General features: G+C 38.8%; 1 protein-coding gene and 1 long non-coding RNA gene across 3 annotated transcripts in view; both read left to right on the top strand.

The window, feature by feature from the left end:
• Window positions 1-12,789, top strand: part of LOC118765965 — a 20,583-nt gene extending 7,794 nt beyond the window's left edge. Inside the window, exons 2-3 of the long non-coding RNA XR_005001871.1 lie at window positions 12,673-12,682; window positions 12,770-12,789. This is a non-coding gene — a long non-coding RNA (uncharacterized LOC118765965). The remainder of the gene's footprint in view (window positions 1-12,672; window positions 12,683-12,769) is intronic.
• Window positions 12,790-15,237: 2,448 nt separating this feature from the next.
• LOC115219136 (gastrula zinc finger protein XlCGF57.1-like) lies at window positions 15,238-25,069 on the top strand. Of its 2 annotated transcripts, XM_036508889.1 has the most exons (3): window positions 15,238-15,469; window positions 20,132-20,181; window positions 22,507-25,069. In XM_036508889.1, the coding sequence occupies exon 3, from the start codon at window positions 23,451-23,453 to the stop codon at window positions 24,792-24,794; it is 1,344 nt and encodes a 447-aa protein (XP_036364782.1). In that variant the 5' UTR covers window positions 15,238-15,469; window positions 20,132-20,181; window positions 22,507-23,450; the 3' UTR covers window positions 24,795-25,069. The 2 variants fall into 2 exon arrangements, with proteins under 2 accessions (XP_036364782.1, XP_029645088.1); XM_029789228.2 differs by lacking the exon at window positions 20,132-20,181.
• The last annotated feature ends 472 nt before the right edge of the window (window positions 25,070-25,541 follow it).

Below are 25,541 nucleotides of genomic sequence, written 5' to 3'. Positions count from 1 at the left end.
TTGCACGACCACTTTGGTTTAAGCATGAAACTGAAAGCCGCTCAAAAATAAACTGACAGCAACTACAACTAGATAAATGTTGTTTGTGTAGGCGCGTAGACATACAAACATACATACATGGTGGCTGCCCCCCTCGTTATCGAGTATGGCTATTGCGCGAAGCTTAATCAATGTTGTTATCATGCAATGCCTGTGCAAGAAGATTTTTTTTTAAAGTGAGGAAAGGCTGTGCACTGAGTCATTCCCACTCACTGAGCAACAGCAGTCATAATCCGAAAATAAGAACAAGTCAACATCATCGGTAACCACTAAACCGCAGGTTTTATGTCTGAGTTATCCCTGTTTCCTGAGCTACCTTCTCCTTGAAGAATGCCCTAACAAAGGCTAGGAGTCCTTCACTCCCAATAGTTTAACCGCGCGATCGGGTATTCAGTCCGATTATTTCTATGTCCCCGCACATGATACAGCCTTAAGATATTTATTGGATGGCCGTTGATCTCAAGAGTTCCTCCGCCCTTTTACGGGTTTTGTTTTTCATCCCCCAGGGTGACCAATAAACACCCTCCTCACCAAGCAAGCTTGGTGGGGTTGACGGTTTGGTCGCCGACGACCCGACCATGCAACAGGTTGTACTGGATTACATGTTACCAGTAGCACTCAAAAGTGACCTGACCTGAACATACATACATACATACATACATACATACATACATACATACATACATACATACATACATACATGCATACATACATACATACATACATGCATGCATGCATGCATACATACATACATACATACATACATACATTCATACATACATACATACATTTAAGGCGGCGAGCTGTCAGAAACGTTAGCGCGCCGGGCGAAATGCTTAGTAGTATTTCGTCTGTCGTTACATTCTGAGTTCAAATTCCGCCGAGGTCGACTTTGCCTTTCATCCTTTCGGGGTCGATAAATAAAGTACCAGTTTCGCACTGGGGTCGATGTAATCGACTTAATCCCTTTGTCTGTCCTTGTTTGTCCCCTCTATGTTTAGCCCCTTGTGGGTAGCAAAGAAATACATACATACATGCATGCATACATGCATACATACATACATACATACATACATACATGCATGCATACATACATACATACATACATACATACATACATACATACATACATACATACATACATACATCACACTTTGAGGGCTATGCGTTTGCAATCCAGAAACAGGAGATTATTACAAAGTACGTGGTGAATAAGACGCTTTTGTAATCCCAAGATGTAACCGTATGTGTGCGCAATAAAAAAAGACTGTCCTGAAATAAACTTAGAAAATCCCTCTGTTATGTAATAAATTCATAAACACCAACTTAAGGAATACTGGTGGAGTATTCCCATGAAAACTTCTGTCAAATGTAAACATAACAGGTGGAATATTGTTGTTTGGGACAGAAGGGCAAAGGTATGTACCGTCATAGAGGTCAGCTGCTCTGCAGATATAAATATCTCTTTGAAAATCAAAAAAAAAAAGAGGATATCTATGGACAACTGCTTCGAAGCCTCCAGCTTTTATATCCAGACTATGAATTCATATTCATATTCATGCCAATAATAACTGGAGCACTAGGATTTGCTAGTAAATGCTTAAAGGGGAATTGGGATAAACTGGGATTTTCAGAAAGAGAGTGAGAGAGAGAGAGAGAGAGAGAGAGAGAGAGAGAGAGAGAGAGAGAGAGAGAGAGAGAGAGAGAGAGAGAGAAAGAGAGACACACAGAGAAAGGAGAGACCTGATTCGAAGATTACAGATCCACTCCATCACGGGAACTGTAAAAGTCTGTAAAACTTTCCAGAAGTTTATCATAAAATATATATGAGCATGTCTAGATATGCTACTATATGCATAAGAATACATACATAAAACAAAACATATACATCTGCATGTATACATACATACATACATACATACATACATACATACATACATACATACATACAAACATACATACATACATACATACATACATACATACAAACAAACAAACATACATACATACATACATACTCTGTTGTTGATGTTGAAATACCAATGAAGGAGCTTTGGATCAAGGTTAGAAACCGGCTCTCTGTCTATTAGCAACAAATCTTGAAATTAAACTGAACGATGACATACATACACACATACATACATACATACATACATACATACATACATACATACATACATACATACATACATACATACATACATATATGTTTATCACTTTAGAGTGTGCATGTCTAGACATGCAACCATATGCATGAGAATACATGCATAAAACAAAACATATAAATCTGCACATACACTGACTCCAAATACTGTACATTTACACAAATACATAGAAAAATACGCTGTTGATGTTGAAATTCCAATGAAGAAGCCTTGGATCTAGGTTATAAATCTTGAAATAAAACTGAATAATGATATACATACATACATACACATACATACTACATACATACATACATACATACATACATACATACATACATATTTATAAGTAAGGGCAAAAGAAAAGATTTCTAATGCCAAAATATGCCGAAAATAGACACAACGTCAATAACCATATAATTTATCACTACAAGCACGCGTTTCGAAGAAAGCCGACAGAAATTTCTAAAAAATCCCGTTATTACCATATCGGACCCGATTTCAGAGTTAGTTCATAAGAACCTTCCCTTCATCAGTGATAAATACTGCAAAGAAATAAGTGAAATACTTACTTATACCCATGGAAGAAGCGAATACTAAGTCATGAGCACAACTAAGTATTACATACATACATACATGCATAAACACACATATACACACACACAGACATATATATGATGATTTATGTATTCACATTTGTGTATATATGTATGATGTACCTACATATCCTAACACACACACATATATACATATATTTATACACACACACATAATTATAACCACGTTCCTACTTCCGTAAATGTGTGTAAGGCTAAAGGAAGTCGCTCAAATAGTAAAAAAAAAAGATAAACTACTGGTTGTTGTAAGAGTGGTATGTGGTGAATAAAAATAGAGAGATAATGGGAGTGAGTGAGTAAAACAGATAATTTTGAGTAGAGGCGTTCCATGCAGGGGCTATGTTGGCCTTCCTGTCTAACTAGCGGGGTGGCATCGTTCGAAAGTGACAACAATTGGTTCAGATTCTGTCGATTGTGGACAATAGCCCGGTAGTTTCCAGCGTGCAAAATGCCTTGCGGTTAACACAGTAGGAATGCTAATAAATCAATAATCTAATATCCTCGTTTTACGATCAGATCACCATTGAAAACGGTTGTTTAATGATATCAGCTACTTTGCAACTCGAATCTCAGTAGTAAAATTTGTTACGTTTCTCGTGATATAAAGAAATGTAAATTAGAAAGATGACTGAAGGATAACAGTTCTATACATGCTACATATATTTCTGTAGCATTGTAATTTATTCATTATTTGTGCATTACGTAATACGTAATTAGAAATTACTTTCCATTTCCTCGGGCAACCGAACTGTCAGTGGAATAAAAATTGGCTGCAGTCGAATAAATTACCATACTATTAAAACACGTGTAACAAGTATTGAAATGTTATTGTCTATTCATCGTCTTTTATCACACACATACACATGTTTGGATATACAGAGAGAGGAAGAGATGTGTGTGTGTGTGTGTGAACTCTGATGTTTCGTTCGCAGTGTTCGATATTTTGAAATTTTCCTCATTAATGTAGTTTTACATACTAATTATGATAATGTGATTAATTTTTGGGCACAAATCAATAATTTAATAAATACAGAACATTAAACCCACTCTAAGTTATTTTGGCTTCACTTATGCAAATTACAAGGACAAAAAATGTATTCTACTCTTTTTTGCGTATGTTCAAGTATCTCGTCTACTAAAGACAAAGTGGGTCATTATGCTTATGACGCCGATTGAGACAGAAACTTATTCCAACAGTTGTCCCTTCGTCTTCAGAAAGACTATCTTTTCCTTAATGGCATATCAACTTTAGAAAACTCTTGATTCTTGAGATTATCTCCCCCTTCTTAGACTTAACTGACACCAACCAATTATTCTACCTTTTCTGGAAACAAAGATTGTTGTTTGTTCCTTCTCGAGCCATGCCTGGCTCATAGGGCCGGTTTCCTGGTTTCCTTGGCGTATAGGTTCCCCACCTGGTCGGGACGCCGGTCCGTCGAAGGTGAGCTGCAAGATGCAGGAGGAAAGAGTGAGAGAAAGTTGTGGCGAAAGAGTCAGCAGAAGTTCGCCATTACCTTTTGCCGGAGCCGCGTAGAGCTTGGGTGTTTCGCTCAGAAACAATCGCCCGGTCTGCGATTTGAACCCGCGATCACTCGACCGCGAGTCTGCTGCTCTAACCACTAGGCCATGTGCCTCCACGGGAGGAAAGATGCGTCTAAGAAAAAGAATTATTGTGTATGTTATTTGATACGCTCTTATTCGTCTTTGTTGTTCAAATACATGTCACTGGCTCGTCTGTGTTGTTTTAGTTAGGTCATTTTCATTTCGGATATTTGCTTCCCAACCACATGGTTCCAGGTTCAGTCCCGCTGCGTGGCACCTTAGGCAAGTTTCTGAGATTTGTGACTTTCTACATCATATCCACGATAAGTAAGATATACAAAATGTAATTCTGAACTACTGGCGTAGGCATGGTTAATATAAGAAGTTTGCTTCACAAACATGTGGTTCAGGGTTCAGTTCCACTGCGCGACACGTTGGGTGAGCTCTGGGCCGACCAAAACATTGTGAGTAGATTTGATAGATAGAAACTGAAAGAAGCTCGTCTTGCGTGCGTGCGTATGTGTGTTTATGCGCGCGTGTGTGTGTGTGTGTGCGTGCGAGTGTGTATGTGCGTGCATGTGTGTGGGTGTGAGTGTGTATGGGTGTGCGTGGATGTGTGCGTGTTTTCCACTGCCACCGCTTGAAAACCGGTCTTGGTATGTTCACGTCCCCGTTAACTAGTGGCTTCGCAAAAGACACAGAGAGAACAAATGTTCTTTTATATTTTCTATTTGCTTCAGTCACTTGACTGCGACCAGGCTGGAGCACCATCTTGAAGCGTTTTAGTCGGACAAATCGACCCCAGGACTTATCCTTTGTAAACCTAGTACTTATTCTATCGGTCTCTTTTGCTGAACCGCTATATTACGGGAACGTAAACACACCAACATCGGATGTCAAGTGATGGTGGGGAGACAAACATAGACACAAAGACACATACATACATACATACATACATACATACATACATACATACATACATATATACGACGGGCTTCTTTTCAGTTTCCGTCTACCTAGGCTTTGGTCGGCCCGAGGCTATAGTAGAAGAGACTTACCGTAGCTGCCACGCAGTGGGGCTGAACCCGGAACCATGTGATTGGGATGCAAGCTTCTTACCACATAGCCACGCCTGCGCCAGACATTTTTTTAAAGCAAGTATAGGGGTCGATTCGGTCGACTAAAATTCTTCAAAGCGGTGCCTCGGCGTGGCCGCAGTCTAAAGCCTGAAACATGAAAAGATAAGGTGCAGGAGTGGCTGTGTTGTAAGTAGCTTGCTTACCATCCACGTGGTTCCGAGTTCAGTCCCACTGTGTGGCACCTTGGGCAAATGTCTCCTACTTATAGCCTCGGGCCGACCAAAGCCCTGTGAGTGGATTTGGTGGACGGGAACTGAAAGAAGCCCGTCGTATATATATGGGTGTGTGTGTGTGAGTGTGTGTGTGTGTGTGTGTGTGTGTGAGTGTGTGTGTGTGTGTATGTGTGTGTGTGTCTGTGTTTTTTTCCCCCTACTATCACTTGACAGCCGATGTTGGTGAGTTTACGTTCCCGTAACTTAGCGGTTTGGCAAAACAGAACGATAGGGTAAGTACAAGGCTTACAAAGAATAAGTCCTGGGATCGATTTGTTCGACTAAAGGCGGTGCTCCAACAGGGCCGCAGTCAAATGGCTGAAACAAATGAAAGAATAAAAGAATGATGCTCACACATCCACACACATACCTTAACGTACACCTGCACACACACCGACACACGTGTACGCGCACACATACACGAGCTTGAAAGCGTCTGAAAATTGCATTGCGTTTGGCCATCCGTACTTAGCATCAGAGCCTAATCTTCATCAATTGTATGTAAATAATATCTTAGCACTCTCCTCTTGTTTTATATACGATGTCTACCAATATTTACAGATAAATAATACTTGGAGGTTATTGTTTCGGTAAATTATAGTGTTACCTTGGTTTATGGCCTCGTCATTTTATTTTCGTGAGACAGTTTAAATATGCGTTTAATACACATATGTACATACACACGCGCACTATAAATGCATATATATATATGTGTGCATTTGCGCGTGTGTGTGTGTGTAAATACACACACGCATATATATATATATATATATATATATACATACACACCTGCATAATGTAATATTTTCTGTTGTATTATTATAATTAGTCTGAATACCGTCGGAGACAGCTTTACCTTTCGCTCACCTGGCGTCGGTAAAATGAATGAATGAATGAATAAATGACTTTTATGAATTTTACTGGATCGATATTATCGATTATACCCTACCCCTTGACCTTATACTTCTAATTATGGGTAGATGATGTAGACAGACGATTATTTTGACCTTAGTACATGACTGGTAGTAATTTTATAAACTTTTGCACATCGAATCGCGTACGTTACATATTTAAGGAATTCTCCGTATGTTGATAAATTATGGCTACGGTTTTTAGTTACAGCACTTTACGTTCGGAGTTCGAATGCTGCCGAATTTGATTTTGTTTTTCATCGCTCTATATAGGGAAATAAAATAGAGGGAAATCTTTCGGAGTAAGTATATCAAAACCGTAATTGGCAATTTTCGTAAAATTATTTTATTTCTCTGATTTTTTTTCCGGCTTAATCTCTTATTGTTTATATATATTTTGTGAATATATTTGTTTATGTGTGGATGTATATTTGCGTATGTATGTGTTTAATAATAATAATAATAATAATAATGAAATTATTGTATACAGTGCTCAGGTGCACTACAACTTATCAAAAGTGCGTATAAAACATATGCAGTAATGTACAAATGTCTGGAAAGTGAACAGTGTATGAGTTAGATACATGCTTGCGTGTGTATGGAGGGGAGAAAATCAGGTGTAGTGTTGGCGAATCTCAGGAAGCATGGAAGTTTTGAAGGATGCAGTGCTCCGACAACTAACAACTGATGCCGGCAGTTTGTTCCATGCTTCAGCAACTCTTAGTATGAAAAAATGTTTCCAAAAGTCATGGGAGCTGTGCTGTTTTCTGACTTTGTAAACATGTCCACAGGTGTTAGACAGGTGGAGTTTGAAAAGGTGGTCGGAGTTATTGTTAGTAAGATGGTTAATGAGTTTATGGGTGTCTGCCAAGTCAGTTGCCAGATGTCGGAGTTTCAATGTATCCATGCCCAGAGAAGTAAGGCGTTCAGAATATGGCAAATGCCTGATGGAGGGTATTCTCTTGATTGCATGCCGCTGAACAGTTTCCAGACGATTAATATCCTGGGCAAGATAGGGGTTCCAAACTGGTGATGCAAATTCCAGGTGAGGCTGCACCATTGCAATATAAAGCCTCTGATAGATAGCTGGAGAGTGGCACAAAGGACTTGGTAAGTGATGCCAAGACACCCTCAGCCTTCTTGGCAATTTTAGCAATGTGTTTTGTCGAACACAAATCGCTGTCAACAATAATGTCCAGGCCATGTTCACAAGAAGACTTTTTGATATTAGTGTAGTGGAGGGAGTAAGTAGATGCTGGGATTTTCCTCCCGAAATACATGGTGGTACATTTGTACATAGCCAGCTTGAGTTGCCAGTCCATGATCCATTGCTGCTTTGTGTCTAGGTCTGATTGCAATAAAGATCTGTAGTGTACAGGATCTGTCCTATTTATTTCGAGGTACAGCTTGATGTCATCTGCATATTTCAGCACTGTGGCATTCTTTAAGTTGGCTGACAATATTGTAATTCTTGAACAAATTGGTGAAAAGAAGCAAGCACGGGGATGTGTGAAGCACCTACTAATTTAAAAAATTATATGGGAAAGAACAATAAACAACCACAAAATCTTGGCTATGTTATGGCTGGACTCCCCAAAAATGCTTGATAGTCTACCATATGGATGGATTATCAAAGCACTGCAATTAGCCAAAGTGGCACGTAAAAAGCACCATCCGAATTGTGGCTGATGCCAGCGCCGCCTTGACTGGCTTCCGTGCTGGTGGCACGTAAAATGCACCAATCTGATCATGGCCGTTGCCAGCCTTGCCTGGCACGTAAAAAGCACCCACTACACTCATGGAGTGGTTGGCGTTAGGAAGGGCATCCAGCTGTAGAAACACTGCCAGATCAAACTGGAGCCTGGGGCAGCCTTCTGGCTTCCCAGATTCCTGGTCAAACCGTCCAACCCATGCTAGCATGGAGAACAGACGTTAAACGATGATGATGATGATCATCACCACCACTAGTAGCTGCTGACCAAAAACTGCTGCACTTCTTTACTTCTTAGAGGTAACAATGAAGGCATCAAATCTGACACCATACACTACCAACAAGGCATCCCTCAGGGTGATAGCTTCTCTTTACTGTTCTTTATTTTCTCATTAAACCTCTTATCATCCCAGGTTGCAAAACCTAATACTTATAGGAACAGATCCTGTAACATCTCACCTTTTATTGTTGATGATTTGAATCTGTATGGGCCAATTGATAACTACATCAAAAAGTAATTAGATCTTATTGCCTAATCCTCAAAGTCAAAATAATATTGGTGAAACTTTAAAAAGTAAAACAGCTACCAAATTAAAACACAACCAGCGAGATACTATTGTGGGAGGCAGTAAAAAAAAAAAAAGATAAAAGATATGGTCTGTAAGGACACCATTGTGGTCAGAAAATAAAGGAGAAAACTTTTCTTTTTGTTAATAATTTTCAAAATATTTCAACTTTGAGACGATACAGCTCTGTGTGTAAGTATGAACATATATACACATTCTGTATTGTGTATATGTGCATTACATGTGTACAGAGCTGACTGTAAATCAATTAGCTCAGTTGCTTCCTGATGTGCCGTACACTGAAAGAGGCCACACTCTAGAGTGATCTCTACAATAGTTTTGTCAAGTAAAACTCTCAACAGAAAGAAGCCAAACCTGTCAAGACTTGTTATAAACTGCACAAACTTAAAAGCTTATACTTGCTGCAGAAATCTTTATGGGAAATATTTCACATAGGCGCAGGAGTGGCTGTGTGGTAAGTAGACTGCTTACGAACCACATGGTTCCGGGTTCAGTCCCACTGCCTGGCACCTTGGGCAAGTGTCTTCTACTATAGCCTCGGGCCGACCAAAGCCTTGTGAGTGGATTTGGTAGACGGAAACTGAAAGGAGCCCGTAGTATATATGTGTATATATGTTTGTGTGTCTGTGTTTGTCCCCCAACATCGCTTGACAACCGATGCTGGTGTGTCTATGTCCCCGTAACTTAGCGGTTCAGCAAAAGACACCGATAGAATAACTACTAGGCTTACACAGAATAAGTCCTGGGTCAATTTGCTCGACTAAAGGCGGTACTCCAGCATGGCCACAATCAAATGACTGAAACAAGTGAAAGAGTATTGAATAGCTTGTTAACAATACACCAGAGGATGTGCATCACAGACAAATTGTGTCATTGTGAGAGTTGCAGAAAGAGTATTTTTTTTTAGTTATATGTTAATGCTTAGCTATGATTTTAGAATTCCACTTAATTACACCTATATAGATAAGAAGCTTTTGATTGTGAGATTTGCAATGAAAATTTCATGCAATGACATGCTTTACTAACTCACGTTAAGCTACACACTGGTGAAAAAAAATCATACCACTTGACTATATAAAGATGTATGGTCCATGAGGCAATGACAAATGACCAAGAGACCTTTGGCAATATGCTGTGCTTGAGAAGAAGACCCATCAAGCTAAATGAAATCATAGTTGTGGCAGATACTGGTGTCACACAACTGGCACCCGTGCTGGTGGCATGTAGAATCACCCATTACACTCTCAGAGTGGTTGGCATTAGGAAGGGCATCCAACCGTAGAAAATCGTGCCAAATCAGACTGGAGTTTGGTGCAACTCCCCAGCTTTCCAGCTCTGGTCAAACCTATTTCTTTACTACCCACAAGGGGCTAAACACAGAGAGGACAAACAAGGACAGACAAATGGATTAAGTCGATTATATCGACCCCAGTGCATAGCTGGTACTTATTTAATCGACCCTGAGAGGATGAAAGGCAAAGTTGACCTCGGCGGAATTTGAACTCAGAACGTAGTGACAAACGAAATACCTATTTCTTTATTACCCACAATGGGCTAAACACAGAGGGGACAAACAAGGACAGACATAGGTATTAAGTCGATTACATCGACCCTAGTGCGTAACTGGTACTTAATTTATTGACCCCGAAAGGATGAAAGGCAAAGTCGACCTCGGCGGAATTTGAACTCACAACGTAATGCAGACGAAATACCGCTAAACATTTCACCCAGCGTGCTAATGATTCTGCCAGCTCGCTGGTCAAACCATCCAACCCCCCATGCCAGCATGAGCAATGAACGTTAAATGATGACGACAACAATGACGATGACGACGATGATGATGATGATGATGTAGGGTGTAGAAACATTGGGCATCCCAATCAACCGATATTTAGTTTTATTGTATAATCTTTGAGAAAGACTTTGTGTAGAACAGCAGTTTAAAATAACTTGTGGCTTGACGATCAGTTGATGAGACATTTAAATGAGACATGTGTGAGGATATTTTTACCTCTCAAACTTTGCTCGAAAACCATATGGATGGTCCCCGCCCCCAAGGTAATATATTGTGCCACAAGGAATGCAGGAAAAGATTCATAGAACTGTCCAAAGTAGGAAAATATGTTGCATAGGCACAGATGTGCTAAGAAGCTTCCTTCCTAACCATGTGGTTCCAGGTTCAGTCCCACTGCGTGGTACCTGGGGCAAGTATCTTCTACAATAGCCTCAGGCCAACCAAGGCCTTGTGAGTGGATTTGGTAGATGGAAACTGAAAGAAGCCCGTCATTATATATATATATATATATGTATGTGTATGTATGTATTCTTTTACTTTCAGTCATTTGACTGCGGCCATGCTGGAGCACCTATATATTTTATGCATCTGTGTTTGTCCCCACCCACTATCGCTTGACAACTGATGTTGGTGCATTTATGTTCCCCGTAACTTAGCGGTTCGGCAGAAGCGACCAATAAAATAAGCACCAGGCTTACAAAGAACAAGCCGAGGGATTGATGTCTTCGATTAAAAGGCAGTGCTTCAGCATGGCCACAGTCAAATGACTGAAACAAGTAAATAAATGAAAGAATGTGTACCTCAAGTTAATGAAAAGAACTTCTTAACAAGTCTGCTTCCTCTTTCTCTCTCTCTCTCTCTCTCCCTCACACATACACATGCACACAAACACACATTTATCCAATAAGTATGCAAGCAATCTACTTTACAGATTTCCCTGCTTTGCCTTAATGCCAAAAAAAAAACAAACTATTTCACTGCCATTTCATAGTTGTATAAAATAAGAGATAATTAAGCTATAATAAAAATTTCTCCAATTGTAATAAAAAAAAGACAATAGCCAGGCTAGTGTTAGCATATTTAAATAAAGTGAGTATTAAAAAAATAATTAAAAACTAATTACATAATGAGATAATTGATAATGTTGGCTTAGTGGCTAATATTCTTTTAATTGTTTTATCAAGTCAAGAGACACAACTTCAGTCATGTTTAACTAAAATTAGACCTCTTCAGTAAACTCTTCAGTTTAACTCTAGACCTCTTTATGGTTTTGGGTTCAGTCCCACTGCATGGCACCTTGGACAAGTGTCTTCTGCTATAGCTTTGGACAGACCAAAGCCATGCGAAAAAAATTTAGTTGATGGAAACTGAAAGAAATCTGGCCTGTTGTATGTATGTATGTGTGTGTGTGTCTGTGTTTGTTCCCCCCACCACTGCTTGACAACCAGTGTTGGTGTGTTTACATCCCCATAACTCAACAGTTTGGCAAAATGGACTAGTAGAATAATACCAAGCTTAAAAAAAAAAGTACCAGGGTAAATTCATTTAACTAAAAATTCTTGAATGTGTCACCCCACCATGGCTGCAGTTTAATGACTGAAGCAAGTAAAGGATAATATATATATATATATATATGTATATATACTTGATAACTGTAAGCACCTGTATATGCCAGCTAGTGGTGTAGGTGATAGGATATATAGGTCAACAGCCTTCTTCAGTCTACATGTCTTTGGTGTGGTAATTGTACGCGGTTGAAGAAGGCTGTTGACCTACATGTTATATCAATTATGCATTGATATAAATTGTTCAATAAAGCCAGAAACATATGTACCGCTAAATCCTTTGCATCCTGTTTTTCTTTTGATAAATATATATATATATATATAGATAGATAGATAAATTATATATAAGAAGGTAACAACATGGAAATATTATGCAGACATTTCTTCCAGATATTTAGTAACTGCATGAGCTGTCGGTATGTGTTTGCATCTAAATGAGAGCATGCATCTTCAGAACCCTTAGAGCTGATAAGAACCTGATAATCCTCCAGTCACTGGTCATGTGAGCTCTCTCTCACTCTCTCTCTCTTATTTATTGTGGTGGTGGTGTTGGGGAACAAGCACAAACACACACACACATGCACGCATATAGATATATGCTTACATGTATATAAATACTCCAAGCTTCTTTCAGTTTTCATCAGCCAAATTGACTCACAAGGATTTCGTCAGCCCAAGGCTATCATAGAAAACATTTGCCTAAGATGCGATGTAGTGGGACTGAACCTTAAAACATGTGGTTGAGAAGCAAACTTTTTACCACACAGCCACACTGGCACCTGTGCAGAAAATTATTATAATTTATTACAATTAACATATTTCCATATTCTAATCTTATTTTAATACAAAGGTAAGCTCTTGGAGAGCTGAGAACAACAAGCCTGCGTTCCCATTTTTTTCTCTAATTTCTACTTAAAGGCTCTTCACTTTCTTATATCATGGATGCTCTTCCTTTCTCTTCAGAGAAACACTAGGCATAGGTATTTTATTGAGTTCAATGCTACTTGGTGTCATCATCATCATCATCATCACCATAAACTCATCATCAGCGTCATCATCATCATCATCATCACCATCACCACCATCATCACCATAAACTCATCATCCTTATCATCATCACAATAAACTCATCATCTTCACCATCATCACTATAAACTTATCATCGTAATCATCATCATCATTGTCATAATCGTCATCATTATCATCACCATAAACTCACCATCATTGTCATCATCGTTGTCGTCGTCGTCATCATCATCATCATCATCATCATCATCATCATCATCATCATTATCATCATCATTATCATCACCATCGTCCTCCATCTCCTCCTCCTACTTTCTATGTCTATTTTTCCATGCTTGCAGGGGTTATAAAGAATTTGTTGCCACCTGTCATCACCTGTTTGCAGATAATTTTTCCCCATTACCAGACACGTTTTCATGGAAGATTGGAAACAAATGATCCTTCTGTATTGACATCACACAATGTCAAGACACTGAGACACACACACATACTCTTTACTGGTTTCAGTCATTTGACTGTGGCCATGCTGGAGCACCGCCTTTAGTCGAGCAAATCGACCCCAGGACTTATTCTTTGTAAGCCTAGTACTTATTCTATTGGTCTCTTTTGCCGAACTACTAAGTTACAGGGATGTAAACACACCAGCATCGGTTGTCAAACGATGTTGGGAGGACAAACACACAGACACACAAACATATACACACACATACATATACATATACGTATATATACATACATGTATATATATACGATGGGCTTCTTTCAGTATCCATCTACCAAATCCACTCACAAGGCTTTGGTCGGCCCAAAGCTATAATAGAAGACACTTGCCCAAGGTGCCACACAGTGGGACTGAACCCGGAACCATGTGGTTCGTAAGCAAGCTACTTACCACGAATTCTTTAAGTAGTCCAGCCTATCTGATAATGAGCCATGTCTCAAGCAGGCCACTTCTCAGAAAAGGTTGGCCATGTCTGTTCTATAATTTCAGCTGTGTCGCTAGATTCGATGCTCATTAGAAAATATATCATCATTATCATCATAAACATTTAACATCCATTTTCCATGCTTGCATGAGTTGGACAGAAACTGACAAGACCAGGGGCTGCACCAGGTTCCATAACTTATTTTGGATTGATTCCTGCAGCTGGATACCTTTCCTAATACTAACCACTTTACAGAATGTTCTGGGTGCTTTTTTATGTGGCACCATCACCAGTGCTTTTTACATGGCACCAGCTTTTTATGTGGTCCCTTGGTTTTAGGATCTCACTTCTGATCACCTATCATGGTTCACCTATCGTGCACTCAGTACATCATGGTTCACCCATTGCACATTCAGTACGTCGCGGTTCACCTATCGCATGCTCACTACAATATGGGTTTCCGTGGCCGATAGGTATTTATATTTTTTTAGATTTTAATTACTTCTGTGGGAGGCTTTGGAATGCAACACCTGCAATAGTTGAGGAATAACTGTACAGCATTGCACCACATGTCTTGGTCCGGTTTCATCTCCTTTGAGACTGGTCTTCAATATTTCATTCCATGTCTCCCTGGGTCTCCCTCTTCCACAGCTTCCCTCTGCTTTAAGTGATCAGCACTTCTTTAGGAGTGTCATTAGAAAATACAGTTAGATAAAAATCAATCTGGTATTTTTTTTTTTTTTTAATGTTTTCAAATATGGAATTTTTAAACTAATATATGTAATGAACTAATGTGTATACAAAAAATAAAACAATATAAATCAAAATATCAACGACAACTGAAAGAACCACATACAAAGCACTCCACATTAAAACAAATATTTGAACATTATTTTACGTCAAGATGCATAACTAGCTTATGGTACAAGTGATATATAATTTATCTAATCCCCGTGACTTATATTTCTGTTAAAAAAAAAGAAAGAAAACGAACACAGACAGAACAAACGAACAAAGACAGAAAGAAAGGAAGAAAATAAACTGAGGTGCAGTAGCATTTAGAGTAGACACCGTACCACACATTTTTTAGTTAATATTTTTCGTTAGTTATTAATACTAGTTTCCTCGATAACAATTTATGTCGCTCTTGGTTATCCGTAGTTATCACTATACAGCTTTAACATATATTTGTAATATTTACATATTTCGATAACCTTTTACTGGTTACCTCCGAAAGATGTCGTCTATTTAATAGGTTGGTATCAAGCATATTTTACTTTGTACTGCACACACAGACACTCACAGTAATTAATACGGCGCTAATTGTAATTATTACGATTAACGTTATTATTATTATTATTTGTTGTATTTCGTTATTTCTTTTAACTTTACTAACTGCAACATTTTGGATAAAGTCTTGGACATTACCGATTCCACTTTCTCCAGCCACCTATGTAGTTAGGAAAATTTATTATTAATGTTAATTACATATTTACTGTTCGATACCTGTATAGAAAGATTAATTAGACATGAAGCATTTAATTTATATAGGAGAATGAAAGTGAGAAGTTAATCTTCATATCACAAATAATAATAATAATAATAATCGTAACAAAGTGATGTGGTTTCGTCCAGGAATCGAAACCGTTGCCGCTGTAATTGATTTTTTTTTTTTTTTTGCTTTCCCTCTACTCCACGACACCGGCGTATTTAGCAAATACAATTAAAACCCTGATAAACAAGGGGGGGGCTCTATATAACCGATCTGCCTGCTAGAAATAGCAGCCAAATTTTACTCCAATCATACCTTGCCGTCTTCGGTAAGGGATTCTGCACACGGGATAATGTGAATAGAGAGATAGAGAGAGAGAGAGAGAGATTGGAATGTTTGATCATATGACCAACCTGATGTTATTTATAATTAAAAGCATATGATGAATTATTTCTAAGAGTGATCAGAGTCGGCAAGAATGATGATAATTCACTGAACAAATAAAAATGGTCTTGTGTCTGTTAAATCCAATTACATTTCGCCGTTTCATTCCTCCTGGGCCAATAAGGACCAGTAAGTAATTTGATACATGTCACCATCAAATCAACTAAAAGAAATGATATTTATATAATGTAAAAACAATCATTATTCATTTTTGTTGTTGTTTAGCTAAATGACAGTCCTGGGTGAATAGACTTAGGATCAAACGTATTCCAGGACTGACCATCCCGTATGGTTATATATATATCATGGACTGTTCAAATTCCGCCGAGGTCGACTTTGTCTTTCATCCTTTCGGGGGTCGATAAATAAAGTACCAGTTTCGTACTGGGGTCGATGTAATCGACTTAATTCCTTTGTATGTCCTTGTTTGTCCCCTCTATGTTTAGCCCCTTGTGGGCAGTAAAGAAATATATATATATATATCATGGACTACGTCGGCCAAACGTCATTCCTGCATGAAGATGGTCGGGTATGATTTAAAAGAATTTGGTCGCTACTTCTATCAGCATCGCTCGATCACGTATTGATTATTGTTACTATCTAAGACGAGACTTAATGGTATATATATATGTATTATTATTATTACAGCAGGTGTATTTCTGTGTTTGGGTTTCCCTCCGTTAATGCTTTTAACTTCATGTCTCGTCAGAGTCGCTAAAATAAGAGTAATTGATTACCAACGTTTCAATCGGTTAAACCATCTTTGCATTAAATAAACATTTTAATGTTTTTGATAATAATAATAATAATAATAATAATAATTCGTTCGAGTTTTGGCACAAGGCCAGAAATTTCGAGAGGAGGGGGTAAGTCGATTACATTGACTCCAGCGCTCGACTTGTACTTCTTTTATCGACCCCCGAAAGGATGAAAAGCAAAGTCGACAATAATAATCCTTTCTGTTTAAGGCACAAGGCCTGAAATTTGAAGGGAGGGGGGACTTGTCGGTTTCCTCGACCCCCAGTGTTTCACTGGTACTTAATTTATCGACTCCGAAAGGATGAAAGGCAAAGTCGACCTCGGCGGCATTTAATAATAATAATAATAATAATAATAATAATCCTTTGTTATAGGCACAAGGCCTGAAATTTTGGGGGCGGGGGCTTGTCAATTATATCGACCCTATCGCTCAACTGGTACGATTCTTTTTCATCGGCTCCGAAAGGATAAAACGCAAAGTCGACCTCGGTGAAATTTGGATTTGGAACGTAAAGATGGATAGAAAAATAACTACTTAAATATCTGATTCTAGTGTAAATAAGTCAGGTCGAGTCTTCCAGCCCCTTCGTGGTTTAAGCTAGTCTTTAAGTGTTTCGGAATCGATAAAATATAATACCAATCAATTACAGTGTGAATATAATCTATTTTATTCTTCTGAAATTTACGACTTTATGCATTTGACAATCTATCCATATTTATTTATCAAATTGATTAAATCAATATTTCCAATGAAATTTTCATTTTGCAATTACGTGAATGATTTTTTTTTTCTTAATGAAAATGTTAATTTCTAATTTCTCATTATATGACATAATAAATTTTAGAGTTTTGTTTTGATTTTATTCTATGACAATTTGAATTTGTTGATAAAAAAATAATAAAATGCTAGCTTTTCTTCTTGGAAAGGAACATTAGTTTCGTATCCTCCCCCCCCCTTCTCGAATATTTTGTTTATGCCGGGAATATTTGTATATTTCTGTTTAGTATTTTTTTAAATTTTCAATTAGCAATTAAAAAAGTAAAATGTGACGAGATGGAATTCGCTTTTTCTTATAATTTCGTTGTCACCAGTTTTGTATAGTTGAGAGAAGTAAATGAAAATGTGTGTTTACAAGTGTTAGGGAATGTGTGTGTGTGTGTGCATATCTATCTATCTATCTTCTCCCCTTTTCTTTTTTTCCCTCTCCCGCCCCTTTTTTTTAAATCCTCCCCTTTTTTGTCCTCTTTCTTTCCTTTTACGATCCCTTTTGATCGAAAACCAACCCCCTTTTTTTTATCCCCAAAAGAAAAGCTCTACCTTGTAATTTGTTCTGTCTGTGTGCAGCCCTGTGTGGCTAATAAAGAAACATATCTATCTATAATGTGTGTGTCTACGTATATACATATATATGTGCGCGCGTGTGTGTGTGTGTGCATGTATGTGTGTATGTATATTTGTATATGTATGTGTGTACATGTCTGTGTGTGTGTACAAGTATATACGTGCGCATGTGTGTGCGCGCACGCTTGTATCGGGAGAATTTGTATCTATGCAAGTGTTTATAGATATGTATATGTAAACACAAAGAAAGGCGGCGAGCTGGCAGAAACGTTAGCACGCCGGGCGAAATGCTCAGCTACGTCCTGAGTTCAAATTCCGCCGAGGTCGACTTTGCCTTTCATCCTTTCGGAGTCGATTAAATAAGTACCAGTTACGCACTGGGGTCGATATAATCGACTTAATCTGTTTCTCTGTCCTTGTTCGTCCCCCTCTGTGTTTAGCCCCTTGTGGGTAGTAAAGAAATAGTATATGTAAACACAACCTCTCGAGTACTTTAAAAAAGAAACGAAAAAACTCCCATTTATTTGTTAATTTTGTTTGAGAACTAAAAGTGTTAAATTAAAAAATTCCGTGATTGAAAGAAAAGTAAGAATTTGCAAAGATATGAATGGATGGAAGCACTCCGTCGGTTACGACGATGAGGGTTCCGATTGATCCGAATCAACGGAACAGCCTGCTCGTGAAATTAACGTGTAAGTGGCTGAGCACTCCACAGACACATGTACCCTTAACGTAGTTCTCGGGGATATTCAGCGTGACACAGAGAGTGACAAGGCCGGCCCTTTGAAATACAGGTACAACAGAAACAGGAAGTAAGAGTGAGAGAAAGTTGTGGTGAAAGAGTACAGCAGGGAACACCACCATCCCTGCCGGAGCTTTTAGGTGTTTTCGCTCAATAAACACTCACAACGCCCGGTCTGGGAATCGAAACCGCGATCCTATGACCCCGAGTCCGCTGCCCTAACCACTGGGCCATTGCACCTCCACTTGCAAAGATATATTGGTAGTCTGTCGAGTGCGAGGAAAAGTTGGGATCAGGTGTGCAGTTTCTTGTTGAGCAACCTGTTCAGTTGATTTGTTTGTTTATGCTGTACATTATTAGCCCACTCTCTCCATCAGATCGTCATTGCCTGTACAGGTGCACGCTGTGCCACAGTCAGACGTCTAAGTGATCGGATAATAACTATTTCTTTATTACCCACAAGGGGCTAAACACAGAGGGGACAAACAAGGACAGACATAGGTATTAAGTCGATTACATCGACCCAGTGCGTAACTGGTACTTAATTCATCGACCCCGAAAGGATGAAAGGCAAAGTCGACCTCGGCGGAATTTGAACTCACAACGTAACGCAGACGAAATACCTATTTCTTTATTACCCACAAGGGGCTAAACATAGAGGGGACAAACAAGGACAGACATAGGTATTAAGTCGATTACATCAACCCCAGTGCGTAACTGGTACTTAATTTATCGACCCCGAAAGGATGAAAGGCAAAGTCGACCTCGGCGGAATTTGAACTCACAACGTAACGCAGACGAAATACCGCTAAGCATTTCGCCCGGCGTGCTAACGTTTCTGCCAGCTCGGAGAATAACGTGAGATGAAGTGTTTTGCTCAAGAGCACAATGCACCGCCCGGTCCTGGAATCGAACTCACGATCTCGTGATCGTAACAACCTAACCACTGGACCACGCACCTTCACATACATAACACACTCATGCATACATATAAGTTATGTGTAACTCGGATATCCACTCCGTATATTAATGTTATGTATGCGAGTGTGTTTGAGGGAGAGAGAGAAATAGAACGAACTGGGCAGGTCGTTAAGCCAGTTGTCTCCCATGTTTCTGAGATTTATCTTTTTCTGTACAGACTGTGGAACTGTGCAAGTTACTTGGAAATACAACGGAAACATTTTAAATGTAAGTAGAGAAGTAATTAATGAATATATAAATGATTCAGGAAGGGATTTTATATTACTTTTGAAAAATTCTAACCGGAGTGCAGTGCCAACTTCGGGGATATCGGTGGGGGGCTGTTACAGCCATCCGTCGTAGTATAAATAATAATAATAATGATGATATATATATAAAGGTAGATTTTTTTTTGTGACCAGATCAGGGTTTACTACGAAAGATTTTGATGCTGTTTTTTATCCGTAAAAGAGTCATGAATGCTAGAAGCGTGACATTTCAGATGGATCTCCGTCTGTTTCGATGCTGACTATTCCAGCTGTTCGATCATCAACTGCACTACATGCTTATCGAATTGTAGTGTAAGTGGCTGGTTATTCCGCGGACACTTGCTCCCTTACGTAGAGTCAGTGTATGACGAGGTCGATCCATTGAATTACAAGTACATCCCATCCAACGAACTTCCATCCAGTTTCCCTCTACTCTGTTTCGTAAACAGTACTTGCCCAAGATACCATATAGTGAGATCGAACCCGGCCCTCATTATTCCGAGGCTCACTTTTTAATCCTTCGACTATGCTTGCGTTTATTTACGCATGCATGCTCACATGCGTGCATAATGCGTAGGATATTATTTAGTATCTGATACAATATTAATAGTATAACAGGGACTCGTTCTAGAGTATATATAATAACTAGTGGTTAGATACAGCTCGTATATATCATCATCATCATCGTCTTCATCATCATCATCATCATGCTGGCATGGGTTGGACAGTGGAGTGGGGTCAGAGTGTTGATGTTGAGCAGAGAGTCAGACAATGTTAATGTTGAATCAAGAGTCTGGCATACCAGAGGGCTGCACTGGGGTCCAGTTGTCTGTTTTGACATGGTTTCTACGGCTGCATGCCCTTCCTAACGCCAACTACTTTACAGAGTGTACTAGCTGCTTTTTACGTGGTGCCAGCATGGGTGTTCATGTATATGGCACCAGTACAGGTGTGCTTGTATGTGACGCCTGCACAGGTGCTTATTACATGGTGTTGGCCTGGATGCTTTATATATATATATATATAAATCCTACCAAAACAGACACAGTCTGGTGTAGGGTTCTACCTGGCCTACTCCTGTCAAACCGTCCAACCCATGGCAGCATGTAAGGCAGACGTTAAACAATGATGATGATGATGTATATATATATATATATATAAATATATATATACATAGGCATAGGAGTGACTGTATGGTAAGTAGCTTACTTACCAACCACATGGTTCCTGGGTCTACCTCTTCCACAGGTTTCCTCCACTGTTAGAGATCGGCACTTCTTTATTCTGCTGTCCTCATCCATTTGCATCACATGCCTATACCAGTGCAGTCTTCTCTCTTGCGCATCACATCTGATGCCAAGAGAGAAGATTGCACTGGTATGGTCATGTGATGCATAGGGACGAGGACACCAGCATGGCTCAGTGGTTAGAGCGTTGAGCTTACGATTGTGAGGTTGTGAGCTCGAGTCCCAACTGGGCTGCGTGTTGTGTTCTTGAGCAAGACACTTTATTTCACATTGCTCCAGTTCACTCAGCTGTAGAAATGAGTTGCAATGTCACTGGTACCAAGCTGTATCAGCCTTTGCCTTTCATTTGGATAACACTGGTGGCGTGGAGAGGGAAGGCCGGTATGCATGGGCGACTGCTGGTCTTCCATAAACAACCTTGCCCGGACTTGTGCCTGGGAGGGTAACTTTCTAGGTGCAATCCCATGGTCTGTGTCATGACCGAATGGGGTCTCAGACATATATATATATATATACACAGGGTGGCCCATGCATACATAGAGTGAATGGATAAGGATATGAAATCTGGGCAGATACCTTACTACTTGGATAGAGTTTTAACCGTTTTGTTACCATTTTTCTGTTGAGATGCTCTGTATTTCTTTCAATTACTTTAAATATAACAAAGAATTTAGTATAATAACTTAGATATCATTAAGCTAGTGTTAGGCACATAAATTGTGACTAAGGATGGGTGGAAGATTTTAATTCAAACTTTTGAAAACAAGATATTTGTACTACAGAGCCAGAGGCAGTTTCAGCTGGATTGGTAACGAAAGGGTTAAAGAGAATATATTGTATATATGACTGTAATAAACAATCTTTGTGGCTGAATAATTATCCATCCTTATTTTAATGTCTTATATATATATTTGCATGTATAATATGTATATTACATATATTAATTATATATTAATCATTTGTTTCATATATTTAGTTGAAGAGTATATATTTTTAATTTCAAAATATGATACCATACTTTTGTCATTTATTTTCAGGAATTACCATCTCCATGGTGTCAAACAGTTTCCGCATTTTGGTGTATTTTTACCAGGTAAATGCATTGGTATGCTTACAGTTAGTCTGTGGTGATAGCAGTTTCTCTACATTTCCATGGAATTTGTGGCAGTTATCATCTTCAGTACTGTGATGGCGGCACCACTTGACCAGACTCACCTCTCTTAAGTTTTAATCGGTTTTGCACACAGCATTATTATGATGTGCAGATTTTGCCCCCAGCAGCAACAGCAACAACAAACATATGTTTGCACAAAATTCTTGAGTGCATGTAAACCTGAAAGTATTAAGATAGTTTTGGCATCTATTTCATAAATGCAAAAAAGAAAGAAAAGAGATCTAAGTATGCATGCATTATATAAAGTATGTTACCTTAGGGTTTTGATGATGGATGGAACCTGTGAACTAGCCATGCATCACTTTGAACCAGCCATGCATCACTTTTGAACAAATGTAGTTTTTGCACATGTGTTTGTTTCCTTTGCATGCTGGTTGCATATTTGCATTTGCACACAGAGGAAACAGAACATTGCATAGCTATTTTCCACAGCAACAGTAACTTCAAAGGAACAAATTTATTTATTTACATATTTTTATCACTGTTTCATTCCTGGAAATTTGTTCCTTTTAAACCATTCATACATACATACACACACACACATTGTTAGTGGATCATATATCTGAAAAGAAAAAAAACACACTCTAAAGATAGACCTATAATGTATTTACATGCAATTAAATGTATGTCTGGTCATAAAGTGACCAATGGTTTTGCATCCATGAAGCGCTTAGCTTTATAGACAACTTGTCAAGCTCTAATGGCAGAGGGCATATGACCTCTCCTACAACTGGAGGTAGGAAACCGTGTATATATATATACATACATACTTACATATACTTTTCACCTTGAAAAATACCCGTCATCATGCAGGCCAAATGTGAAATATGTCACAAAGAATTCTCTCAGAAAATCTATTTGAGAGTACATATGAAAATGCATACTGGGGCAAAACCATACCAATGTGAGGTTTGTGGGAAGGAGTATGCCAAGAATGCTCATCTTAAAAGACATGTTGAGACTCACAATGCCAGGAAAATTCATCATTGTGACGAATGTGGCAAGAATTTTACTGTACAAGCTCAGTTTGAAATGCATGTGAGGAGACACAATGGGGAAAAACCATTTTGTTGCAAGATGTGTACCAAGGATTTTGCAACTAATTACCACTTGAAAAGACACATTGCTATACATCTAGGGCTGAAACCATACCATTGTGATATTTGTAGTAAAGACTTTACAACGAAACCTCAGCTAGTTACACACATCAGGACACACACGGGGGATAAACCTTTTGGCTGTGAAAAGTGTGATAAGAAATTTTATAATAAATCTCATTTAACGAGACACATCAAAACTCATTTAGGTGTGAAGCCTTTTCCTTGTGGAGTTTGTGGAAAGAGTTTTTCTATTAAATCTTTATTGGAAATGCATTGTAGAACGCATTCAGGCGTGAAACCCTTTCACTGTGATATCTGTGGGAAAGACTTTTCTCATAAATCCAGCTTAGAAGTCCATAACAAATCGCATACTGGTGATAAACCTTTTACCTGTGACATTTGCGGGAAAGGGTTTGCTTCGAAGAGTTTCCTGAGGAAACATGTCCGAAGACACACAGCTGTGAAGCAGTTCCACTGCGAAGTCTGCGGCAAAGATTTTCTGCAGAAAAATAATTTGGAGATACACATGAGGAGACATACAGGTGAAAAGCCTTTTGTTTGTGATATGTGTGGCAAAGAATTTGCTCAGAATTTCCAGCTGAAAGGGCACATGAGGATCCACAGCGGGGAGAAACCATTCACTTGTCAGATTTGCGACAAAGAATTTGTTCAAAACTTCCACTTGCAGGGTCACATGAGAATGCATCTGAGAGAGAAGAATTTGCAATGCAAAGTATGTGAGAAAACCTTTTCTGAAAATTTCCACTTGAAAAGACACATTCGAACGCATACCGGGGAAAAACCCTACCTGTGCGAGTTGTGTGGGAAGGGGTTTTCCGACAACTATCACCTGAAACGACACATTCGGATTCACACGGGGGAGAAACCTTTCCAATGTGACATTTGTGAAAAGCAGTATGCCGAGAAAAGCTTGTTGAAAAAACACATCAAAACACACACGCTGGAGAATATTTTCCATTGTCAGGTCTGCGGTGAAGACTTCTTCGATTACTTTCATCTAAAGATTCATCTGGAATCACACATTGCTTAAACATTCAATTACGTCTGGAATCAAGAATTGGGATCATTGTCACAGTGAAGCTGTTTATTGTTGTGGGTATATTTATTGTTTTGTTGACACAAGTGGACACAGTAAAGACCTTATGCCAAATTACATTACTTCAAACTGGAGGCTTTACTATAACTAGTTTAGTACCTCACTGATCAAAACCCCCTCCTCACATAAACAACCACAAGTGATATACTGTCAGGAGAGATAATACAAGAGGATCGATTTAATCAATCATGGTAAATATATAATAATAATTTTTTAAAAATCATCTTGAAGACCTCATCCAATGAAGTTTCTGCTTGTCAGTGTGTTAGCAGTGGACTGACTAACTGTTTGATTGTATCTATCTTTCTTGTTACCATATTGTTCAGTGTTGAAATCCTGCCAAAGCAAGAGTCAACTTAACTTTTTAGGGTCTCTGAGGTGATATGAATTGGATATCACTAAAAATCGGAAGTGGGATGTGGGATGTGTCAGCTCACTCCATTATAACCATCGTTTCAAAAATTAACTTTTTATATCCCCTGCCTCGTCAAAAAGAGAGTGAACTTTGTTGGTTTCCCCCCACCCCACCCCCAGCAGATATATCTGGAGAATGTTGACAATCTCATTGATAGAAATATTGAACAAACCAACCAATCAGCCGAAAAGGGATCAGCTATTTGAATCTCGTTACCATTACTGCTGTGTGTATCTGTGGACAAGACATTTAACTCTTTCAAGTGG

The sequence above is a fragment of the Octopus sinensis genome, linkage group LG14 (genome assembly GCF_006345805.1).
Source record: "Octopus sinensis linkage group LG14, ASM634580v1, whole genome shotgun sequence".
NCBI lineage: Eukaryota > Metazoa > Mollusca > Cephalopoda > Octopoda > Octopodidae > Octopus > Octopus sinensis.
The sequence above is the reverse complement of the archived record's forward strand: the minus strand, read 5'-3'. Positions and strand labels throughout refer to the sequence as shown.

Coding starts and splice junctions, on each gene's coding strand:
- LOC115219136 (XM_029789228.2), top strand. CDS start 23,451: ATGCAGGCCAAATGTGAAATATGTCACAAAGAATTCTCTCAGAAAATC.